The sequence below is a fragment of the Natrix helvetica genome, assembly GCF_964273705.1.
Source record: "Natrix helvetica genome assembly, chromosome: Z".
In the NCBI taxonomy this organism is placed as follows: domain Eukaryota; kingdom Metazoa; phylum Chordata; class Lepidosauria; order Squamata; family Natricidae; genus Natrix; species Natrix helvetica.
Genome location: NC_138554.1, coordinates 52,926,552 through 52,949,419, shown reverse-complemented (window position 1 = coordinate 52,949,419; position 22,868 = coordinate 52,926,552). Strand labels below are relative to the sequence as shown.

The 22,868-nt window shown below is 37.8% G+C and overlaps 1 protein-coding gene across 1 annotated transcript in view; it reads left to right on the top strand.

Moving 5' to 3' along the window:
• Nucleotides 1-22,868, top strand: part of SCN4A (sodium voltage-gated channel alpha subunit 4) — a 74,385-nt gene that overhangs the window by 32,983 nt on the left and 18,534 nt on the right. Inside the window, exons 14-20 of the mRNA XM_081933334.1 lie at nucleotides 13,195-13,327; nucleotides 14,454-14,608; nucleotides 16,102-16,275; nucleotides 19,154-19,276; nucleotides 20,367-20,654; nucleotides 22,380-22,433; nucleotides 22,523-22,660. Coding sequence (XP_081789460.1) covers nucleotides 13,195-13,327; nucleotides 14,454-14,608; nucleotides 16,102-16,275; nucleotides 19,154-19,276; nucleotides 20,367-20,654; nucleotides 22,380-22,433; nucleotides 22,523-22,660 — 1,065 coding nt within the window. The remainder of the gene's footprint in view (nucleotides 1-13,194; nucleotides 13,328-14,453; nucleotides 14,609-16,101; nucleotides 16,276-19,153; nucleotides 19,277-20,366; nucleotides 20,655-22,379; nucleotides 22,434-22,522; nucleotides 22,661-22,868) is intronic.

Below are 22,868 nucleotides of genomic sequence, written 5' to 3'. Positions count from 1 at the left end.
GGGAGAGGGTGCGGCTAAGAAATAAATTATTATTATTATTATTATTATTATTATTATTATTATTATTATTATTATCTTTTTTTGTTAACACATTTTAGTAAAAGTCATAACCTACCTTTTCATGATCTGTATTTCACTTCACCAAATGCATAGAGTTGCTAGATTGAAGTAGGATTTAAATCGAGGCAAGGCAGAAGGTGAGAAGGGAGAGGAAGGTAGACCAGCTATTCATATGCAGATTAAATATGAAATAGACATACTTTTAAATTGTAAGCTATTCAGAGTCAATCATGTAAGATAAGCAGCTATATAAATGTAATGAATGGATAAATAAACGAATGAATAAATACATAGATAAATACAAGTATCTTATCAATTAACAATTGTACTTTGTTAAAAACCTATTGTGTTTGTTGATACCATCTGAAATTGCTGAAATCTCTTGGTGTTTGTGAGTTTAGGGATTTATCAGCCACTGGTATTGTAAATGAAGTCCACTTTTCCAAAAACATCTCTTTTCTGTTTAGTGAAGTCCATTTTTCCAAAATAGTCATATAAATAGTTCTAAGAATCTGAAATCTGTTTTTACTATTTTGTTGTTTTGAGTCCTGATCTCAAATTTGTACTCATCAATTATTTTATGTAAGATTTGTCTCATATGTCCTATGTAGAATCCAGAGGGGTACTGCTGGCAGATTATAGCATATGTCACATTAGAGCAAAAGTATATGGAAGTACCTCAAACCTTATTTGTGTCCTCCTAATGTTCTTCATGTAGATGTTGGAACAAGATAAATACCGTACCTGGATCTGTTGCCAGACTGGTTTGTATAATTCCATCAAAGTTTCCAAATTGGCCATTCCTATTTCCAGCCAGCAGAGCTGTCTCTGTATCCAATTCTGATATCCTAGACTTCTTTCATTCTTCCCACTTCTTCTTTCTACCTTTAATCTGGACCTATCAAAACAAAGTAGTCTTCTAACTGAAATTCCCATTACATTTTTGCAATCTCATATCAATATCCATTCCTTCAGCTTTCCTCTGTTTTCTCAGTCCAGTCTTACTAGGTTGATGAAGGCAGGAATCTTCCTCTCCTGCCTTCACTCCATGAGGTTCTATTTCTTCAATCTGAGTTTCAGTCAGACTATCCTGATCTTGGGTGTTGGTGCTTTCTCAGTGATGGCGTTCTCAGCGACAATCTGGTCAATTACTTTTTAACTATCACTGAGTCAATATATTTCTGTGCCACTTCAGCTTAGATGTTAATGAATCCCATTCTTCTTCCTTCCTGACAGTTTATTACTTTCTTTTTCTTTCCCACAATTGACATGTTTACTTTTACTCTGTCTGTCTGTCTCTCTGTCCATCCCTCCTTCCCTCCCAAACCACCTTAATCCGGCTCTGCTTTCTCTTCATTTTCTTGCCATGCCACAACTCCATAAACTCTTCAATAATTCCAAAATTCCTATCAACAGCACCCCTCCAATCACCTTTTTCATCATCTCTTTCTTCCAATTATATTTTCCTAGTTGTTTTTTAACAGCTAGTTGACCGCCTCCAGTCTCTTCACTTTCGTTTTATGTTTTATGCCCACTATATAGATACTTGCCAGCTTTGGTGGAAAGTCATAATATTTAGAACTCCCTCCTTTGCCCATGACTTTTCTATCTCCAACAACTATCTCTGTTACCATTACTCTACACCAAGAGAGTAAAAAAATTGGTAGGAGTGAGGGGTTAGCTATTCTTTCCTTGTCCAAAGGAAAACTGTAGTGGGCTCCTAGGCAGTGACATCTTCAGGTTGCCATAACAGTAGATAGCATATTAAGGATGCTTTCCAGGTTCCAGTGTAAGATGCTAATTGGATAGCAATGAAATATATATTGAAAAAGGCTCACATAATAAATATTCAAAGAGAGCACTGCTCTGAATATAAATATGCTTCTTATGAAAGGGACTTTCAATTTGTACAGAGTGGTCTGTACAAATGGAGTGTGTGAGTGAACATAGGATCTAAAATTAATTCAGTAAGTGCCTAAAGGTTTTATCTTTTTAAATGCCTGTAAGCCATCAAAATCTGGAGCCGGTTTTAGGTGTGGACACTCAAGAGGACTCAGGACAACCATAATATTGGTATTGCTGGATATTGTGAGTTTTGGATGTCAGTGATTAGGAATTAGAATATGTAGAGAAGAATCCTTTTCAGCACATGTAAACTATAAACCATCTATCAGATAGAAATGCCCTCCCAACATCTGGAGCATTTAAATAGAAATGATGGGAATTTTAGGAGATAAGTTGAGGATGCTGTGTTTAATTTGTGTCCCTGTTATCAATGTCATTGTTTACAATAAATGATGATAAATAAAATCATGAACATTTATAGACTGTTTTTTCCTGAGCTACTAAGAGCCTAGGATCAGTTTCCTACACAAGTAGGCATCATTGCTTGACATTTAAGAAATAGGACTTCCACATTCGAGACTCCAGCATATTCTGAAGCCTCAGTATTTTCCGAAGTTAGAAATAAAGCTCAGTTTGGGAGCCTCTTTCCTAATGTCAAGGCTCAGGAGCAGGAGAGCAAACTTTCTAAATATAAAGAGAAGCTAAAATTTAAGAAGGAGCAATTCAATTGATGGCAGAAGATTTCCCATACACAGTAATGTTTATGTGAATAGGACTATATTAAAGTGACACCTAGTGGCAAATTCTAGCTATACAACAATTTTTCTCAAATAAGAAATATATGCAGTTATTTATAGTTTATCCCGCATATGTCCTCCTCTCCTTAAAACATGTATACTTAAACATTAGTATGAATTATAGAGTTGAAGCACTGTAATTTTTTAAAATATTTTTTTTCAAAACAAACACAAGCACAAAAAATCTTCCTTCTTTACATACTGTAGAAAGTGTATCAGTTGGTTACAAAAGACTTTTGTGCATCTCTTCCACAGTCATCAAGCATAATTCATATTAACTCAAGTATTTTAACTCAGATATTTATAAATGTTGCCATCATCATACCTCCATTTTCATTTGACTATAATTGTTTAAACGTCCTTCATCATAAAATATACCAAGATTTAATACTTAACCACATACTGGCATTTCATTTACTATTTCTAAAATCCTCCAATAACACTGAATCCTTATGTCCTATTGTAGCTAAACATCCATAATATTTAGTAACAAAATTTTCTAATCCTCCTTTCCAAATCACTGTTTACAATTTACATCCAGACTATATCCTGTATCATAACATTTCCCCCCTAATAATCAAGACTTAACTGAATCTAACTTAGTTCTTTTTTATTAACCTTTATATATAATCCAAGAGGATTTCTAATCTTCCTTTGATGGGTACCACTCAATATTCATATCCAATTATTATTTATCATAACACTACACATTGTATTCATTATTATAATTATCAATTATGTATTTAACTATATTTATTGTCACTAAATTTCACTAAGTTTAACTAGTTTTAAATTATACACTTCCATCTATCAACCTGTATCTTTCCAGTAGCAAAACAGTCTCATGTCTTCTGCCATTTGTGGTGTCAGTCCTCTATTCATCTCCTTAATCAAATTTGTATGGACTCCTCTTAGCAACTCCTTGCTTATAAAATCTCTCATTTAATTTTGATGCCCTTCTTCTGTTTCCTTAATCAGCTTATCATTAATTGTCAGTAGTATCAATGATGTGGCTAATAAAATTTATCTCTTTAAGTCCATAAATTCTTTTGTTTTTTCTTCTTCTGTGTCTTTTCATCTGGGGTAGAGTTCCTCTCCATTTAATTCCTCTTTCAGTATTCCACTCTTTCCATTTCCAGAAACAAACCAATCACCATAAATATCAGCAGATTTAATTTCTTTATGGTAATTTTCCTCTTCGGTTTTTAGAATTCTAACCTCCACTTTTTCCACTTGATAAACATCTCCAACTTCTTCATTATATTTTACTGTTAGATGCTCTAAGTCTTCTAACTTTTTCTCCGTCCTCTCAAATGTGTTTGATAATTTCTGAATTTCTAAGAATATCTTTTGCAGGCTTAAAGTTTCTTTCTGCTGTTGAAGTTGTGCCATTATCTCCAGCTAACAAACACTGCTGCTCTATCTTGGAAGGTTTTTACGAGATTAAGCATAGATTCACAATAAAGATTTATTTTCACTTTTCTCTGGTTAAAGATATACTTTAAAGGGACATCTGCATGCTTTTCTTCTTATCACTCTCTATAAACAAGAAGTGAGATCTTGGAGTGCCAAGCCAGGATAATCAGTAAGAAAAGTAAAAGTGTTTCGTTTCCAATACACAAACCTCCAGCCTCCAAGTAGCAGTGTTATTGTTGCAATTTTCTTTGTTTCTTTTTGTTTCTTTTTTGTATTTCAAGTTAAAAGAAGATCCAATTCTTGAACGAGTTAGAAAAATGCCCACAGTAATAAAAGAGGAGAATTTTAGTCCATAGGTTACAAAGAATAATAAAAGAAAAAAAAAGAAGAAAACTTAATCCATTTATTTTAAAAGGCTTGCATAAATTCCATCCATGAACATACCACTTTAAAAATAAGATAAGCCACTGTCCAAAACCATTTCAAACTTAATTCCGCCACTTATTTCTTCTGTTCTCCAATTTAAATTAATTTTAAGTTTTTTATAGGCAGTCTCTTTTAAAACGGTAAAAATTCCTCACCAGCTGGAAACACTTTCTCTTTCCGTATCCTTCCGTTTTGGAGCCGCTCCGACTTCATCAACGTTGGCTGGATTTTTTGTCGCTGATTTGAAGAACTTCTCTTGCATCGATTAGGGACTTTGCGATGTCCCTGAGATCAGCAAGACATATTCTTCCTGTTCACCATACCTGCGGGATGGTTTAGGTCCGATTGGACCACCCAGCAACAAAAGTATCAGCTGCGGTCTCGGAGCATCGAGATCGCACATCTCTATCGTCGCAATGTTGGCTCCTCCTCCAATCAAAGCTCTGTAATTAAAGTGATACTTTTTCTAACATTCTACCACATTATGTGCCCTGGGAATTGCATTTATTGCAACCTAAAATGCCAGGTTCAATAAATACATAAGTTTATAGAGACTAAACATCAATTAAAAAGAGATATAAATGTAGCAGAATTTCAGAGAAATCTGCAAAACATTACTAAGCAGCTGCATTGTAATGAACGAATCATCACTCTATTTGTAGTTTTATTTGTATCTGCCAAAATTTCCTTCCCTGCCTTCTCCTTCTTATTCCCATCTTCCTCCCTCCCTCTCTTCCTCTCTTCCTCCCTCCCTCCCTCCTTCCCTCCCTCCCTCCCTCCCTCCCTCCCAGGATATTTATTCATTTTATAGATTTTTATTGTGCCACATTTTTTTTCATATTATTGCATGCTGATTATAGTTTCACAATAAACATGATAGAATTAAAATAATATGCAAGAAAAAAACAACAAGAGATGCAGATGGTTCAGTATGTAAAAGCTCTTTGAAAAAGTTCCATTTTTAATAGCTCCCCAAAATTCAAGATGTATATAATATTATAAGATTATATATGTATATATAGTATATAATATTATATAATATTATTTCATGAAGAGAGGTGAGGCTCTGCCTCCCTTGCCTCCCCTAACCGCACGTCCCTGTTGGAAGAATCTTTCCCAGGGAAAATGGCAGTTGTTTGGTTTTTTAAAAAAGAAATATAATAATGGGGCCTTGATATTTGACACTAGAGAGAATTAGAGGATAATTAATTAGTTTTATTAATGAGAGAGAGAGGGAGGGAGGGAGAGAACCCCTTAGTGGATGTTTTTGAATATTAGTCTTCAAAATTGCTTTATATGATAAACTGTGTGTCAATGAATTTATAGAAGATGAATGGAATATAACAGATAACATTAAAATTAATTTGAATGTAAATATGCCAAGCAATTAGAAGGATATGGGGAAATATGTGCTGGAAACACAAATGAAAGATATACAATTATTAAACCAGAAGAATTTCTCATTTTTATTTATTTATTTGTATCCTGCCTTTATTATTTTTACAATTAACTCAAGGCAATGAATATATCTAACATATCTGTCTCCTCTTATTTTCCAAACAACAACAACCCTCTGAGGTGGGCTGAGAGAGAGGGTCTGGCCAAAAGTCACCCACATGGCTTTCATGGCTAAGATAGGAAGGTGGGACAGTCTCCCAGTTTTTAGACTTATCCTTTAACCACTAAATCAAGACAACAACTTTAGCTCTTTGTCACTCAGAAGCTGCCTGCCCAGTCTGGTATAAATCACCACATGCTGGAAAAGTAGATGTTGCTCTGAATGAACCTAGCACAATTATTATTGGTTCAGTTGGCATTGTCTCAGCAGCATACAGAGAGAGGCATAAATGATCAACGTCTAAGCAAAACTCTCTATGGCTTACAACCAGTTCATCAGAGATTAAAATCTGGGAAATGTTTCCTTAGGTCAATGGAATATTTCAAATAATTTAAATGCAGAGTGGGCCTACGGAAAGCTACAACATTGGATGGAATCAATAAAGGAGCTGACATCTAGGTCTGGTAAAAGCTGGAAAGTATGGAAATAGTTAAAGAGACTATACATGGATATAATGTGGTACAGTGGTTAGAGTGCAATACTACAGGCTACTTCTGCTGACTGCCGGCTGACTGCAATTTCGCAGTTCAAATCCCACCAGGCTCAAGGTTGACTGAGCCTTCCATCCTTCCGAGGTGGGTAAAATGAGGACCCAAATTGTTGGGGGCAATATGTTGACTCTGTAAAACCGCTTAGAGAGGGCTATAAAGCACTGAGAAGCGGTATATAAGTGCTATTGCTATTGCTATAACAAGATCCAGAGACACTCTGAAGAAATGAGGCCATCCAGTAGCTTCTATTCTTTGTGGTTGTGATAACATGCAGAAAACAACATATATTATACCTATTCTTTGTGTCCTGATGAGTGTACAGTTAAGGACTTCATGGCAACACAACAGAATGAAATTAATGTTGTTAGTTTCTGGGCAAGATCTGTTTTAACTTGTACATGATTTAATCTTGTATTTTATTTTTAAATGTTATGTTGTAATGTATGCCTTACTTTTATTGTGATGCTTCTGACATAAATAAACAAACCACTAGATCAAACTGGCTCTATTTTATAATGTAAATATTTTATGATATAAATTTGGATAACCTTCTTTCTGGATTTACTAAAGAGATCTGTTAAAGTCTTGAAGGACTTTGAGAAGTGGGGAAAAAAGGACAAACTTTACTTTCTGGATGTACAACAGAGATAAAGTTTTGAAAGATTTTTGGGTTAAAAAAAAGATGAACAGAAAATAAGTTCTGGAACTTTGAAAGGGTTAAAATAAAAATTGTTAAATTTTCCAAGAAATGAATATAGGGTTGTCCTTTTGATAAAGATTAAAATAGAAAAAATAATTTTATTTGGTTACCATAGCGGATTTTTGTTGATAAAGAATGAACGACAAGATTTTTATATTTCATTTTTTAATCAAGAGCTGAGTTAAGGGATAAAGGGTATATGTTGTACTAAGGGATGGTGACAAGCTATTAAATTTGTTTTTACTTGCTGAGATGAAGGAAGAAATTATTTTTTTCCTTTTCTACACAGGTTTGCTGTTTTGTGTTTCATGTCGAGATTGACGGTGGTTTTCTCTATGTTTTTGTATACTGTTTTTTTTAAAAATAAAATAGAAGAGTCTTCCAGTAAGTGGATCTCCGTTATCCAAAAATTTAAGAGACTGCAACCACACAACTATCAATCCATATGATTGGCAAGAATCAACACAGGATTAGTCCTCTCTGTAATATATAAAGAGTTTTTGCACTGAGCATTGGTGTTTTCTAAGAAAAATGGTATTTGTGGAGTCTATCTATGAGAAACTATTTAAAAGCATGCTATTATTGATCTACAGATCTTTTCATGTAATTCTAAATCCAAATCAACAACTATTGCTGCAAATGCTTACCTTGTTGACTATTATTCTAGACAATTTGTGCCTGGATCAACATGATAAGCATAAGGCACATTATTTGGTGGGGCAGATATTTGAAGCAAATTCCAAATTGCCATTTTGGCAGAATCAATTCAAATTACAACTGTTTTATTTGGCTATTAATTGTCTCTCAATCTAAGCGAATTCAAAGAGAAGGAGCCTAGTAGATGCTGCCTTGGACCTTGAAAGAAAGGTGGGATATAAATCCTCTTATTCTTACTCTGGTTTGTTGCACAGATGTTTAGACTGGCTTTAGCACTTTTGTCTACCTATTGAGTTTTTCCCAAGGACTTGGGATAGGCAGATATGGATGTTTAATGGTCTTAAAGACATTGTCACAGGATGCAAATTGTTCCTAGCAAAGCTGTCTTTTACAATTGAGTGATGAGAATTTTGTTAGTGCCAGTGGTGTTCAAGTTATGCTCTAGTTGTTTTTGGATTGCAACCAAGGCACCAATTATTATCAGTACTACCTTTGCTTTCTTTTGCCACTGTTATCCTATTTCTATTTGCAGGTTTTTCTATTTTGTTATCCTTTCCAGTTGTTTCTATTCTGCTGTCTCCAGGTACTGCCACACCCTCTATCTAGACTTTTTCTGCCTTTTGCATTGGCAGTTGTTAAGTCTGGGTTATTAATGTGTGTGACAGGTACCTGTCTGTTTGAATTCTAAAGTCTAGAGCAATTTAGCTTCTTCGTTTTCTGTGACTTTCCAATTGTATTTCTTCCAGAACTTCCAATGCACTATTGTTACTACTTTGTCATGCTGTTGTTCATATTCAGTTTGTGTGATCTTATTTCAGCAGCTAATCAGATGATCCAGTGTTTCTTCAGCTTCTTTGCAGTGGTGGCATGTTATCTGTTGGTCAGAGGTGATTTGCTCCTGGTTTGGCTCGCTTCGGCCCACTTTGGCTGAACTGGTAATGGAATTGAGGCCTGGGTCGCAGAACTGACAGCGAACTAGGCCTGACACGCAACCAAACTGGCTCTCTCGCCACCGCTGGGCCGCTGCCATTTTGGTTTTTACTGATTGCATGTGCGCAGTTCACTGTAAATTGTTCTGCGCAAGCGCGAAGAACAATTTACATTGAACAGCGCATGCATGGGTTGCGAACTGGTAGTAAAACTGGCAGCAACCCACTCCTGCTGTTGGTGACTTCTCAATTCTGAATTTGTATGCATTTGTTTTTATAGATTGGTCTTGTGCACCCACCTATTTTCCTTTGTAAGTAGAGTCTTTCAACATCATTGCATGGATGTAGACCATCCTTGTCTTGTATCCTTTTGGATTGTACATGAATTAATTAAATCACCATTTATGACAATTTTTGCATTCTGTGACGTGTAGATTGCTTTAATTCCTTGAATAAAATTTACTCCAAAGTCCATTTCTTCCAATACCTTAAACATAAAGCCCCAATTCAGGTTGTCAAAGGCCTTCTCTGCATCTAAAAAAATTAAGGCAGCCTCTTAAAGAGAAAAGCAATTTTGAACTAAGGAGAAATTTACTAACAGCGAGAACAATTATTCAATGAAAATTGCGGGTGCTCTATCACTGGAGGCTCTTAAGAAGAAACTGGATAGCCACTTGTCTAGAATGATATAGAGCAGGGGTCCTCAAACTATGACCCATAGGCCGGATATGGCCCACCAACACAATGTATCCAGCCTGTGCAGTGGTGGAATTAAGCCCACCCCTTGCCTCCCAGCCACTCCTTTCATGCCTGGCTTTTCCTGCCACTCTTCCAGCAGTCAGCCTCTCATATAAACCTTGCAGAATCTAGACGCATGTCTGTGTACTTTTGCTCATTGCCTGCCCAGCGGGAAGGGGGAGGCTGATGACTGGCTGGGCCCGTTTTAATGGAGAGGCATCCTCGCCAATCCGGCGCAGCATGGAGTCCAGCTGACCAATTCCTAGCTCAGGGCGAGGGAAAGAAACAGAGAGACAGACAGAGAGAGAAAAAGAGAGATTTAAAAATGATCTAGTAAAAAGAAAAGTCATCCAAAAGAGTAACATGCAAATGAAAGCAAATAAAACACCCCCAGAAGCAAAACATATTAAAGTTTAATTTGTGTGTATTTTTTAATGGACTGCTAAATTGGCAAAATGGATTGCTAAATTGGCCATGCCCATCCAGTCACATGCTCACATGCCCACCCAGCCAATCTGGCCCCCCAACAGTCTGAGGGACCATGAATTGGCCCCCTGTTTAAAAAGGTTGAGGACCCCTAGTACAGAGTCTCCTTCTCGAACAGGGGCTTGGACTAGAAAACCACCAAGGTCCCTCCCAATACTGATATTCTGTTATTCTGATTATATTTCAGATGGTGTTTTTCCATATAGCTTCAGATCGTCCATGTAAAGGAGGGATAGTCGGGCAGATGTTTTTGATAGCCATGGCCTGAGTTATTCAGTATTGTTGACAGAGAAATCAATGACAAATTGCAATGACAAATAGTAGTGGCAATTTTGAATCTTCTTGGAAGATTTTTCTATTAATATTAATCTCTCCCAATCTATCACCATTGACCAGCAATAGTCTTCTTCATTGTGCCATTGAGTTTTGCACAAAGCTTCTGATATTTCTACTGAATCCCATTATTTATTGGCACTTGATTATCCAATCATATGGCAAGGAGTTGAATGCTTTCTTGCAATCAATCTATGCTACTTTAAAGTTGGTCTTTCTTCACTTGTAGTTTTCCAGAATCGTCAATTAGGTGTTGATCTTTTCTTCCTCTGCTGTTTTGGCAGTCTCTTTCTGCTCAGATGAAAAGAGCTTGTTTTCAACTAGATGCTGTTATACTGCATAAACTATAACAACAGTAACTTGAAAGTTGTTGATAAGTAGGTAATTAGCTACCTAGTGCTGCCCCTTTTGCTGGATCTTTCATTATTAGATTTTGTCAGATGTTAGCCACTCCTCAATTTCACCTCCTTGCAGTATGTTGTCAACTGCTTGGCAATCATAAGTCCTGAAGTTATTTCATATTATATGGAACAAGTAGAAAGCAGATAGCAAGAATATATGGATTACAGAGTTGTAAATGATAGGTTAACTTCTCTGTAGGTAGTGATTCATAGTAATCAAATTGATTTGGTTAATGGCTATGATGGATGTAGGATTGCAAAAGTAATATTTTAATCTAGATTTCACCCATTTGAAAAAGTTACACTATAACCCGTGTTCTGAACCAGGATAAACTTTTGACCTACACACTCATACACATAAGCCAAGACAGATGTTTGAGGGAACCAAGCTTAACTGTATTAATTATAACTTTAGTTGTTTGTCACAGCCAACATTATGGTAAATAAGAAAACAGCAAAGATTTTGAAATTTGGTAGGGAAAAAAACAACATTGAAGAAGTCTAAAATACTACTGTAGAATTTACAAAAGATGAAATCACATGTGGCCTGTAGAGCAACCTGTAGCAAATCTAGTTTAAAATGATTCACAATGGCTTTGGTTAAATTAGATTGATTCTGGATTTTAATCAGGAGCTATTCCACACTGTAGTTTAAACTGTTTCTCTCTGATGTTCCCCTAGTTGTTTTTTAAGTCAGCTTCAGAAAGTCCAGTCCTTATTGTAGTATATTGACAATGGAACTGGGCTGGGCTCATTTTAAGGCCTGATTCTTGTACCCCTGCTTTTTGCAACTTTTGTACAAGCTAATCTACCTATGCTTCCTTTTTCCTTTTTCCTTTCCCAAACTGCAGGAAATAAAATGCAATGATCTACAATATGCTTGCTCAAGCACTTCTTAGCATCCTATACTCTTTCCTGCAATGTAAAGCTTTTCTAAAATCCAAATATATAAACTCTTGCATGCGTATACTTAGTTTGTAAACCCTTCCTTTTATTAGAATTAAATAGGAGCATTAATAATGTTGACAATCTCACAAACTATTACTGCTCCTTAGCTTTAAACCAAGGGTATCAAATTCGATCCAGTTGCTGGCTGCATCTGGAGTTTGTTTGCCGTTGGGGGCTGGGGTGGGTCTGGCCTTATCATTGCAGCCGACTGGGTGGGCATGGCTGGGCCCAGGGCAGCAGGGGCTGGTCCCTCCTCATCTCCAGGATGGCCCTATGGGCCAACTCCGTGGCCCCTTGCAGGCTGGATCTGGCCCACAGGCTGCAAGTGTGACCTCTGCTTTAGACCATCTGGGCCAAGTAGACACATTCCAGCCCACAATATTCCATTCCTTTCTTCCTCAGTGGTCTCCCCAAATTCAGGAGTGCTTCCACGATCTTATCCTGGGTCACTTTAGAATGAGCAAGTCTTTAAGAGCTAAAGCTGTCTAACATTCATCCTGGTTCACCAGCTATCCAAATTTAGTACCAAACAAACTTCCTGCCAGCACATTAGCCCTGTTTATGCATCCCTTCTCCCCAGAAAGCTTCTATGCAAGTGCGATTGCTTATCTCTTTAACTGAACATTTTTCTCAGTTGAAAGCAACACTTTCCTTATCTTTGTCAAAATATAAGAATAAAGCATATGTCTGGACAACCACAAGACAGAGTGTTCTATTTCTTTATTCTGTCACAAGTATTGAAACCCTGGTAGAGTTTCATTGTTTCTAGATGTTTCCATATCTTAAATATAAAATCATATTCTTTAATTCCAATAATGAACTATTTACTGAGATGAATAAGAATACATAATTACACTTCTTTTATTAACATGCATTTGTAAAGGGAGTTGATCTGGCCTTTCTTTTTAATGTTAACCTCCTCTGAGTTAGAAACATGGCCCAATTCTCTAACCTAAGGGTGATAAAAACATAAAATAATTTATAATCTAATCTGCAGGATAATATCTTGCCTTCAGAAGTAGCTATATGTAAGTCACTGGATCCTGGATAAAATTCAGTGAGTGTCTTCCTCTCAGATAAGTCATTGTAACAATTTCATATGAACTTGATGTTAATTATGACAGTGTCCATTTTCTACACACACACATGCACACACGCACGCACGCACACACGCACACACACACCATCTCAAATATTCAGAATATGCTGAATTATTTTTTTATTAGTCTCCCAACACAAACCATTCAGTACAATCATTCTTAAATTTATGGCAAACACTTTGGACAGATTTACTCTTGCTTCCTAAAATGAACCAAAGGCTTAATCTACTGTTCTCTTGCTGTCTTCAGAAACCACTGTCGGATGGAACAGATTCATCCATATGCAGCACTGTGGATTATAAGCCCCCAGATCCTTTGGAGGAGAAAGCAGAAGTTGAAGAAAATATGGAGAATGAAGGTCCAGAGGAATGCTTCACTGAAGGTATCACGGTCATAAAACAAGCTCCACTCATCAAATTTGCAGATGACATCAAGTTGGAGAAGAATAGCTAACACGTTAGATAATAGATTCAAAAATGGAGCATTTCTGCAAGTGGGGGCTATGGTGGGAAATCCACCCCTTGTCTTTCAAATTTTGCTGCTTTCCTGCTTCCCGTTTTCCAGCACATCTCCGGGTGATTTTTCTTCTGGCAGGGTGCCAGGTTGACTTCACATCTAGTTGCCCAGGGCAACTTGTTCTGCATCCACCTGGTCCTGCTTCCCCCTACCCCCCACCCCAACTTGTGCATCCACCTAACTACGCTGACCTAGTCATCCTGAGTCAGCCTCCCAGAGTCAGTCACACCGAGCTGGCTACACCTAATCCTCCATGTCAATCTGGCCACACCCAGCCAGCCATGCCCACCTGGCAGTGCTTAGATGGCCGTGCCCACCCAGTCATACTCACTTGACTGCAGTGAGTTGTCATAGACCCCTATTGACTTGGGCAGGGTGTTGAACAGAGGAGTTCTGAGGTCATGTCCAACCCTATTATTCTGATTGATTGATTGATTTTAAATTTTTATCACCCATCTTGCAGCAAGGCGACTCTTCTGTACTTTTCAAATATTCTCTTCCAGCATATGTGAAAAAAGAGTGCTCCAACATGTACATAATTCTAATTATGTATTAATTATTAAGAATAATTACTGTTATCCTTCTCATCTTTTCTGCTACCTTTTCTACTGCTCATCTTTTCTACTGCTATTGGTATTTTAGGATTATCTTTGTTGTTTGTATGTTCTTCTGCACTGAAGACAAATTCCTCGTGTGTCCATCACACTTTAAAATAAAGTGCTCTGCTTCTCTTCTCTTCTCTTCTCTTCTCTTCTCTTCTCTTCTCTTCTCTTCTATTCTATTCTATTCTATTCTATTCTATTCTATTCTAAATTCCTTTGCTGCTATGATAAAGGAGTCCCAAATTCTGTGGTCAGCATTAAGAGCATATGAGAAAATAACAAAATGTCTGCGCAGTTTGCGGTGAATGAAAATTTCAAGTTCACAGCATAGATTTAGAACAAGGTAGAGCAACTGCAATGTTAAATGACTCACTCTTTCTTCCCTTGCAGCCTGTGTTCAAAGGTGTCCTTTCCTGTATGTTGATATCAAAACAGAAAAGGGAGCGAAGTGGTGGAATCTTCGGAAAACATGTTTCAAAATTGTAGAACACAATTGGTTTGAGACCTTCATTATCTTCATGATTCTCCTCAGCAGCGGTGCTCTGGTGAGTGTTTCTCTTTTGCAGTATGTTTTCCCCTACAGTAATACAAGTTAGAATGAGAGTGATTTTTAATTGCTCTCATAATATGCTTCTTCTAAGAATATAGGCTAATCTTCCTAGTTTATTAGATTCCATAAGTACCATTATGAATTCAATTTGAGGTATAATAACACAAATCAATTGGATCCAGCAGATTATGTTTATGATCATGTTGGTGATCCAGTCTCTTCCAGAAAGGCAGTTTCAGTGTAACTGAAAGGCTGCTGCCCCCAGATAGCTCCAGTGCCTCTATGTTCCCAGAATAAATAAACTCTTTGAACTATTTATTCTAGCTAAGTGCCCTCACTTAAAATAGCTTACAAGAATTAAAATAGCTATACAATAATGCAATGCATGAAAGCCAGAGCAGATTACTCTCTACATTACACTTGAAGAGAGGGAGAGATTATTAATTTTACTGCAGTTACCTGTTACCATATTCCACAGACTGTTTTGTAAAATTTTAGTAAACTGTGGGTCCAAAGTAAAAAAGTCACTTGATTAATCTGGGTTGCAGAGAGAGATTTATGAAAAATTCTAATAAAACTTTTATGTCAATCACTATAAAATTTCATTATATCTATCTGTTCTTATCATCCTGAGTCACATAGACTATCTTCCTCATATAGTTGTCTTTGAATGGAGCAGATGGAAGAATATTAAACTGAGACTGTGACCAAGGTCTGTAATTTGGCATTTCCAAGATGATAACATACACAATGAACTGTAGACTCAAATTTCGTCTCCAAAACCTAGCATGACTAGGAACAGACTTAAGTCATTTTACCATTTAGCATCATGGACTTTGCTTGAGATGCACCCAGTAATCTAAAGAGAGCAAGCAACAACTCTGGAGAGAGACTTGGGTTAGCAGTTCATGTCATAATGTCCTCTTCCAGGTCAAATGAAATTTACTAAATTCCAAAGATTATTGAAACAAGCAGCTCTATTGGACTGAGATTGAATTTCAAAAATTAATCATTACCAGCCAAAGCTGAGTCTTCATCTTGAGTAAGTCAGACTATCCGCAAGACATTGTTCAGAATTTAGTACTTGCTCTGCAATTCTCCTTGATAAGTGTAGCACCAACTAACTACAAATAATATTTAACAAGATTTAGCTTGATGATTTAGATTTCTTATAGGAACAAACTATTATGGTTCATTAAGTGGCTAATAAAGCAGTTGGGTAGAATTTTATCAACCAGTAGTAAGAAATCAAGAAGAGGCTACATCAGGATTCCAAATGGTCCTTGGGAAAGATGGAATTTTCTACATATTTCCACACTTATTTGTACAATGACAAATCCGTGTGTATATTTATTATATCTCCTGTTCAGTAATACAAGGTTATGCCCAGAAGGGTAAAGACTACTTAGATTGTGGCTGCTTTTGCTGCTTTTACGTATGTCTTGTCAAGAGGTCTCAAACACTACTCTGCCTTAATTCCCTTTTCAGGCTTTTGAAGATATCTACATAGAACGCAGACATACAATTCGCACCATCTTGGAGTATGCTGATAAGATCTTCACATATGTTTTTATTCTTGAGATGCTCCTTAAATGGGTAGCCTATGGGTTCAAGGTCTACTTCACCAATGCTTGGTGCTGGCTGGACTTCCTCATTGTTGATGTAAGTTGCAGTTTTCTAGAAGTACCGTATTTTTCGCCCTATAAGACGCTCCGGAATATAAGACGTACCCAATTTTAAAGGAGGAAAAATCTAGAAAAAAAAGATTTTTGGGCTAAATTGCCACTCAATTTTGGGCTCAATTGTGGTCATAAGTTTTCTTTCTTTCTTTGTTTCTTTCATCTCTCTCTCCCACTTTCTTTTTTTTTCTTTTCTTTTTTCATTTTTTCTGCCTTTCTTTCTCTTTCTCTCTCTGTTTCTCTGTGTGTCTGTCTGTCTGTCTGTCTCTCTCTCTCTGTAGCTCTTTGTCTCTCTCTCCCTCCCCCCCTCTCTGTCTCTCGCTGTCATTCTTTCTGTGCGTCTGTCTGTCTCTGTATCTCTGTCTCTCTCTCTCCTCCCTCCTCCATCTGTCACTCTGTATGTGTGTGTCTGTCTGTCTCTCACTCTCCCTCCCTCCCTCCCTCCCTCTCTCTCTGTGTATGTGTTTCTCTCTCCTCCCTTCCTCTCTGTCTGTCACTCTGTGTGTACATGTGTGTGTGTGTGTGTCTGTCTGTCTGTCACTCACTCAATCACTCACTCTCTCTCTCTCTCTCTGTGTGTCTCTCTCTCTCTCTCTCTCTGTGTCTCTGTCTGTCTGTCCCTCTCTCCGTCCCAACTGGAGAACAATCTTTTCTGTCCCCCTACCAGCCCATTCGGGAAGATCAGGAACGCGAGGGGGATCCCCCCCCCGCAGATGGGCTCCGAACCAGCGGAACCTCGTCCTTCTTTTTAAGCAGGCAGCTATCAGAGAGAAGAAGGCAGCGCAACTTTTGCAGCCGAAGATCGCCTTCTTAAAGATCGCCTGCTTAAAGATCACCTGCTTAAAGATCGCCTGCTTAAAAAGAAGCCTCGTCCTTCTTTTTAAGCAGGCAGCTATCAGAGAGAAGAAGGCAGCGCGGCTTTTGCAGCCGAAGATCGCCTGCTTAAAGATCGCCTGCTTAAAGATCGCCTGCTTAAAAAGAAGCCTCGTCCTTCTTTTTAAGCAGGCAGCTATCAGAGAGAAGAAGGCAGCGCGGCTTTTGCATCCGAAGATCGCCTGCATAAAGATCGCCTGCTTAAAGATCGCCTACTTAAAAAGAAGCCTCGTCCTTCTTTTTAATCTGGCAGCTATCAGAGAGAAAAAGGCAGCGCGGCTTGTGCAGCCGAAGATTGCCTGCATAAAGATCACCTGCTTAAAAAGAAGCCTCGTCCTTCTTTTTAAGCAGGCAGCTATCAGAGAGAAAAAGGCAGCGCGGCTTGTGCAGCCGAATATTGCCTGCTTAAAGATCGCAGGCTTAAAGATCGCCTGCTTAAAAAGAAGCCTCGTCCTTCTTTTTAAGCAGACAGCTATCAGAGAGAAGAAGGCAGCACGGCTTTTGCAGCCGAAGATCGCCTGCTTAAAGATCGCCTGCTTAAAGATCGCCTGCTTAAAGATCGCCTGCTTAAAAAGAAGCCTCGTCCTTCTTTTTAAGCAGGCAGCTATCAGAGAGAAGAAGGCAGCGTGGCTTTTGCAGCCGAAGATCGCCTGCTTAAAGATCGCCTGCTTAAAGATCGCCTGCTTAAAAAGAAGCCTCGTCCTTCTTTTTAAGCAGGCAGCGCCGCGCTGCCTTCTTCTCTCTGATAGCTGCCTGCTTAAAAAGAAGGACGAGCCCCGATGCAAAAAAACGCCATGGACTTGCGAGTGAGTGACAGCGGCGGGGCTTCCAGGTTCATTGACCAACCAGCAGAAACCCACCACTGCCCAGGTGGCTACATTCGGCCTATAAGACGCACCCAGATTTTCACCCTCTTTTTTGGAGTAAATCAGTGCGTCTTATAGGGCGAAAAATACGGTAAGCAATCTGGGAAAGATTCCCAAAGATTCCTTTGGTCTTGCATTAAATCTGATTAATCATGTGATTCTGTTAGGTTCCATTTCAAATTTTAGCCCTCAAAATAAGAGAAAACAGCTTCCTTCTGATAAATATTTAAGGACACTTGATATAAATTCAGGAATCAGATTATTTTCCCATAGCTAAATTAAAATGCTATTGACCCACCACTAAGTTGGCAGGAAACTATGCTATCTTGTAATTTGATGTTCCTATTGATGATCCATATACTGCCTCTATTGAATCTGTTCTGAATGGCTGCTGAATGATGTCTTGTTTATGATTTTCAGCACATGATCAGCCAATCACTTATTTAATTCTACTGGCTTTGCCACCTTCTTTAGGATCTTACCAATTGGCAAGAAATCTTCCACTAATCATGGTGTGGGTTTTATTGCAAGACACCATCTGGTGGAACAGAATAACCAGTAGAATGCTAAAATATACAGCTTATTTCTTCTTGCACAGAACTGAAAGACTTTGGTTCAATACTGCTTTTCTCCCCAGCTATTAAGGGAGGCAACAGAAAATTTTTAGACATAGCTAACCTGGAAGGGAGGCAGGAAATGTGTATGAATGAATCTGAACTATAAGGATGCTACTGAGCATCCTTCTGAAAGAGTCTACTCCTGATCTTTGACTCTCCTTCCATCAATGTAATGAATGGCAAACTGTATATGTACACAGTCTTGTAACATTGGATGTTGTCTGCTTAAAGCAATACAATGTTTTAACACTGGTACAGTTAAAGATAACTGTCTCTTTCATGGGCTGGGCACAAGATAAAGGCAACATCAGGGGAAAATGGCCTAAAACAATATATTGCCAGGACATGTTTGTATGTATCATGGTTATAATTAAAGCAGCATATAGCACAGGGGATTCCGGAAATCTGACCCAGATGCTCCTATTTGCAAGAAATGGGACTACATTCCTTCTTCTATAATTTTATCATTTGTTACTACTAACCATTTCATTTTCTTTTTAATCAGGTCTCCCTAATTAGTTTAACAGCAAACTGGCTAGGCTATTCAGAGCTGGGAGCTATCAAATCCCTGAGGACACTCCGAGCATTGAGGCCGCTCCGGGCTTTATCCAGATTTGAAGGCATGAGAGTAAGTGTGGTGTGACAATCCATGATTTCATTTCTCCAGTTTCCTTCCATGCCATGGGAATTTCAGAGGGTATGAATATAATTCCTATAGAAAATAGAAATAAAGCCCAAGCTTTTACAAAAACCAAAAACAAAACCATTTACAGTATTTTGATTGGCCGTATAGGTTACCATTTTTTCTCCATTGTATTTACATTTTGCTTTCTTTGAATGAAGTTAGAATAATAGAAATAGAATAGTTCTATTTTGTTCTGAGAGATGATCACAATCCAAGACTATTCTAAATATTATAAATAGATGAAGATGAAAATTGGAGACATTCACTCCAGGAAAATATGATGATGATAAGGATTATGATGATGATGATGATGAGGAGGATGTAGTAATAGTGATGATGATGCTCAACTCTCAATGACTCTAAACAGCTCAAAACATTAAGCAAAGAAGTTACAAAAAAAAACAACCCGATATAAAATAAAAAACCATGGCAAGTGGCCTGGGTGAAGAGTCAGGTCTGTCCCATCCCTTGCCTTTACTTTCCAAAGAAGAAGGAAGGGTCCCTCCTGAAACGATTCCTCCACCCTTATTTCTTCTGTGGCTAACATAATTCTTGTCTGATCGTTGCTCTGGCTGCATTTCTTCCTCCTCTCTCCCATTCTCATAGCCTATTACACCCTCCAGTCAATGGGAGAGATCCTTGAGAGTTTCACTTATTTTTTTATTTTTTTATAATATTATTTTAAATTAGATTATAAAATATTATGCAATTATTTATTTATTATGATCTTTTAGGAACCAGTTCTCTTGATTCTTATTTTAATAAATGTATAGACTACTCACATCTCAGAATTATCTATAGCAAATGAACTCATATGTTGCCAATAATTGTGAAATATCTATAGTCATGTTAATATTGTATCTTACTGACTTTTCTGCACTAGTATAAATTTAACTTGAATTTTTATCTCCAATCTAATTCAGAATATAAACCAAAAACATCTTTTTAACAGGCCATATACTGAATTTGTGAAAAGTTTTGAAGCTGAGCTACTTTTATTAAATCCTGAGTAGATTCTTTCTCCTGATACTAGGTGGTTGTAAATGCTCTTTTGGGGGCCATCCCCTCCATCATGAACGTCCTCTTGGTATGCCTGATCTTCTGGCTCATCTTCAGCATTATGGGGGTGAACCTCTTTGCAGGGAAGTACTATCGCTGTGTCAATACCACCACAGGTGATCTCTTTGAAATCGAACATGTAAACAACAAAAGTGACTGCATCAATCTTATCAATGTTGAAAATGCCACTGATGTCCGTTGGGTCAATGTCAAAGTCAATTTTGACAATGTGGGATTAGGCTATCTCTCCCTTTTGCAAGTGGTAAGTAAGCATGCTTCTTTCCCTTAGGAAATCTTCTATTTTAGCTGTAACCCGTCTTTCTTATATAGAGGCTCACATGAGAAACTGCCAACTAAAGCACTGTCTAAAACTATCCTTCTCAGCTGGTCCTTTGACGTATTTAATCCTGGCCAATAAGTTGATTTCTTCCAGGAAGAAAAACATAGTTTGAACCCAAATTATTTTGACCCGTTTTTAGTCCAGTTCAATGTTTAGAACACCTGGGCCTAAGAGAGATGCTCCAGAGAAGAAAGAGCAAGTTGATCTGGATGTGCAGAGAGAGGGGACCAAAGCCTTTTATTGCAATGGCATTCATTTTAGTAGATTTTTCTTAATACATGGAATTTCTAATGTCTCTTCCCCACACAAATATTAAAATATTGGTTTAGTTAGTCTGATTCAATTCTTTGTCTTTTGGGGTTTTAAAGAAATATTTCACCAACATTTCACTCTAAGAACACCTTTGTCTGAGAGAGTTTTCTATGTTTTGATATGTTGTATTCCAAATTAATATTGTCCCCACTAACTTTCAGCTTGACTGATTTGATGAGAATGCCTTATTTCTATCAGAAAACTGGTCTATAGAATTATTATAGGACAATCACCAACTGTTTGGTATGATCAGTGCAAGGATGCATTGAGATTAATTTTGATGATCCCTGTGGCTATCCCGCCCTAATTTGTATTTTTTCCTATTAATTTCCTATATTTTCTCCTGATTTAAACTATCTTCTCCTAATTTCTCTTGAACCAAACCAAATTTTCTCTGTTTGTGTGATCAGGGCAAAACCCAGCCTTACACTGTACAGGAAAGATAATTACAATCCAATGAAGATGAGTTTCTACTTTGTTTTTATGAAGAAATTACATGCTGATGTAAACATATTCTATTCTAATTCCTCCATTTGTTCTTTACAAACTAATCCAAATTATTCAGAACAAACATATTTGTTTATCCTGTACCTGCTCAATAAATATATTTTAGCAGATAGTTCTAATTTTCACTAAAAGGAATATCCAAATAAGTTGATATAATCTCCTTTCTCTCACTGTTTTAACAAAGACAGTTGTGTGATTAAATAAACATGGCTGTCCTCATCCTTTCTTATTCTCTCTTCACAAGGCAATTCTATTTTTTATTCTTTTCCCCTAAAAAGTTAGAAAATGAGAATGAAAGATGTAACTTCCAACCTGGGATATAAATTTATATATGTTTTTACAAATTCACAGTCCCCTATACTAGAGGTGGGCTGCTGGGGGTTCACAGGGGTTTGGGGAGAACTCTAGCTAAGATTGTGGGCAATTCAGAGAACCCCCAAATCCCGCTCATGGCTGGCCCTGCCCACCATGCCCCTCCCCTCCCAGGAGTCATCACGTGGACCATTTTGGATGCAGGCAAGTGCAGGGTGCGTGTGGAGGCTCAGGGAGGATGAAAAATAGGCCTACCGGAAGTTCAAGAAGGCCAGAGGGCCTTTGGAGCCTGGGGAGGCCGTTTTCACCCTCCTGGAGGCTCAAGGAAATCTCTGGAGCACGGGGAGGACAAAAATGCCCTCCCGCACCATGGTGCAGGAGGCCAACTAGGCCACAGCCACCATCGCTGTGGCCACCCAGCAATCGGGCAGAGAACCCCTTAGTAATATTTTTGAAGCTCATCTCTGCTCTATTCTCAATCAAAATGAATATGCCCTGCATTATGTTTCCTTGCAGGCCACTTTCAAGGGCTGGATGGACATCATGTATGCAGCTGTTGACTCCCGCGAGGTAATTTGAAAAGACAATGTTGCTTTGCCCCTTCTGAAGCTTTCATGGAGGAATTAACAAGGGGTTCATTGCTTCCTTTGCCTTTCCAGCAGGAGGAACAGCCTCAATATGAAGTGAATCTCTACATGTATATCTATTTTGTCATCTTTATTATCTTTGGGGCATTCTTCACTCTCAATCTTTTTATTGGTGTAATCATTGACAATTTCAACCAGCAAAAGAAAAAGATAAGTATCTTTAATTTGTTTTATTGATTTATTTTGCTTCGAAAGGCATATGCTCTCTTTCAAATAAGTAGTTCTGGAAAAGTTTTTACCAATAGTACAGACAATCAAATTACCCAAATTGCATGCTTCCTGCAACTACTCAATGTGGCCAGAATATTTTACTTTTGGCAGTTCTTCATATGAGAAAAAGGGTACAGTGCAGCCTTCT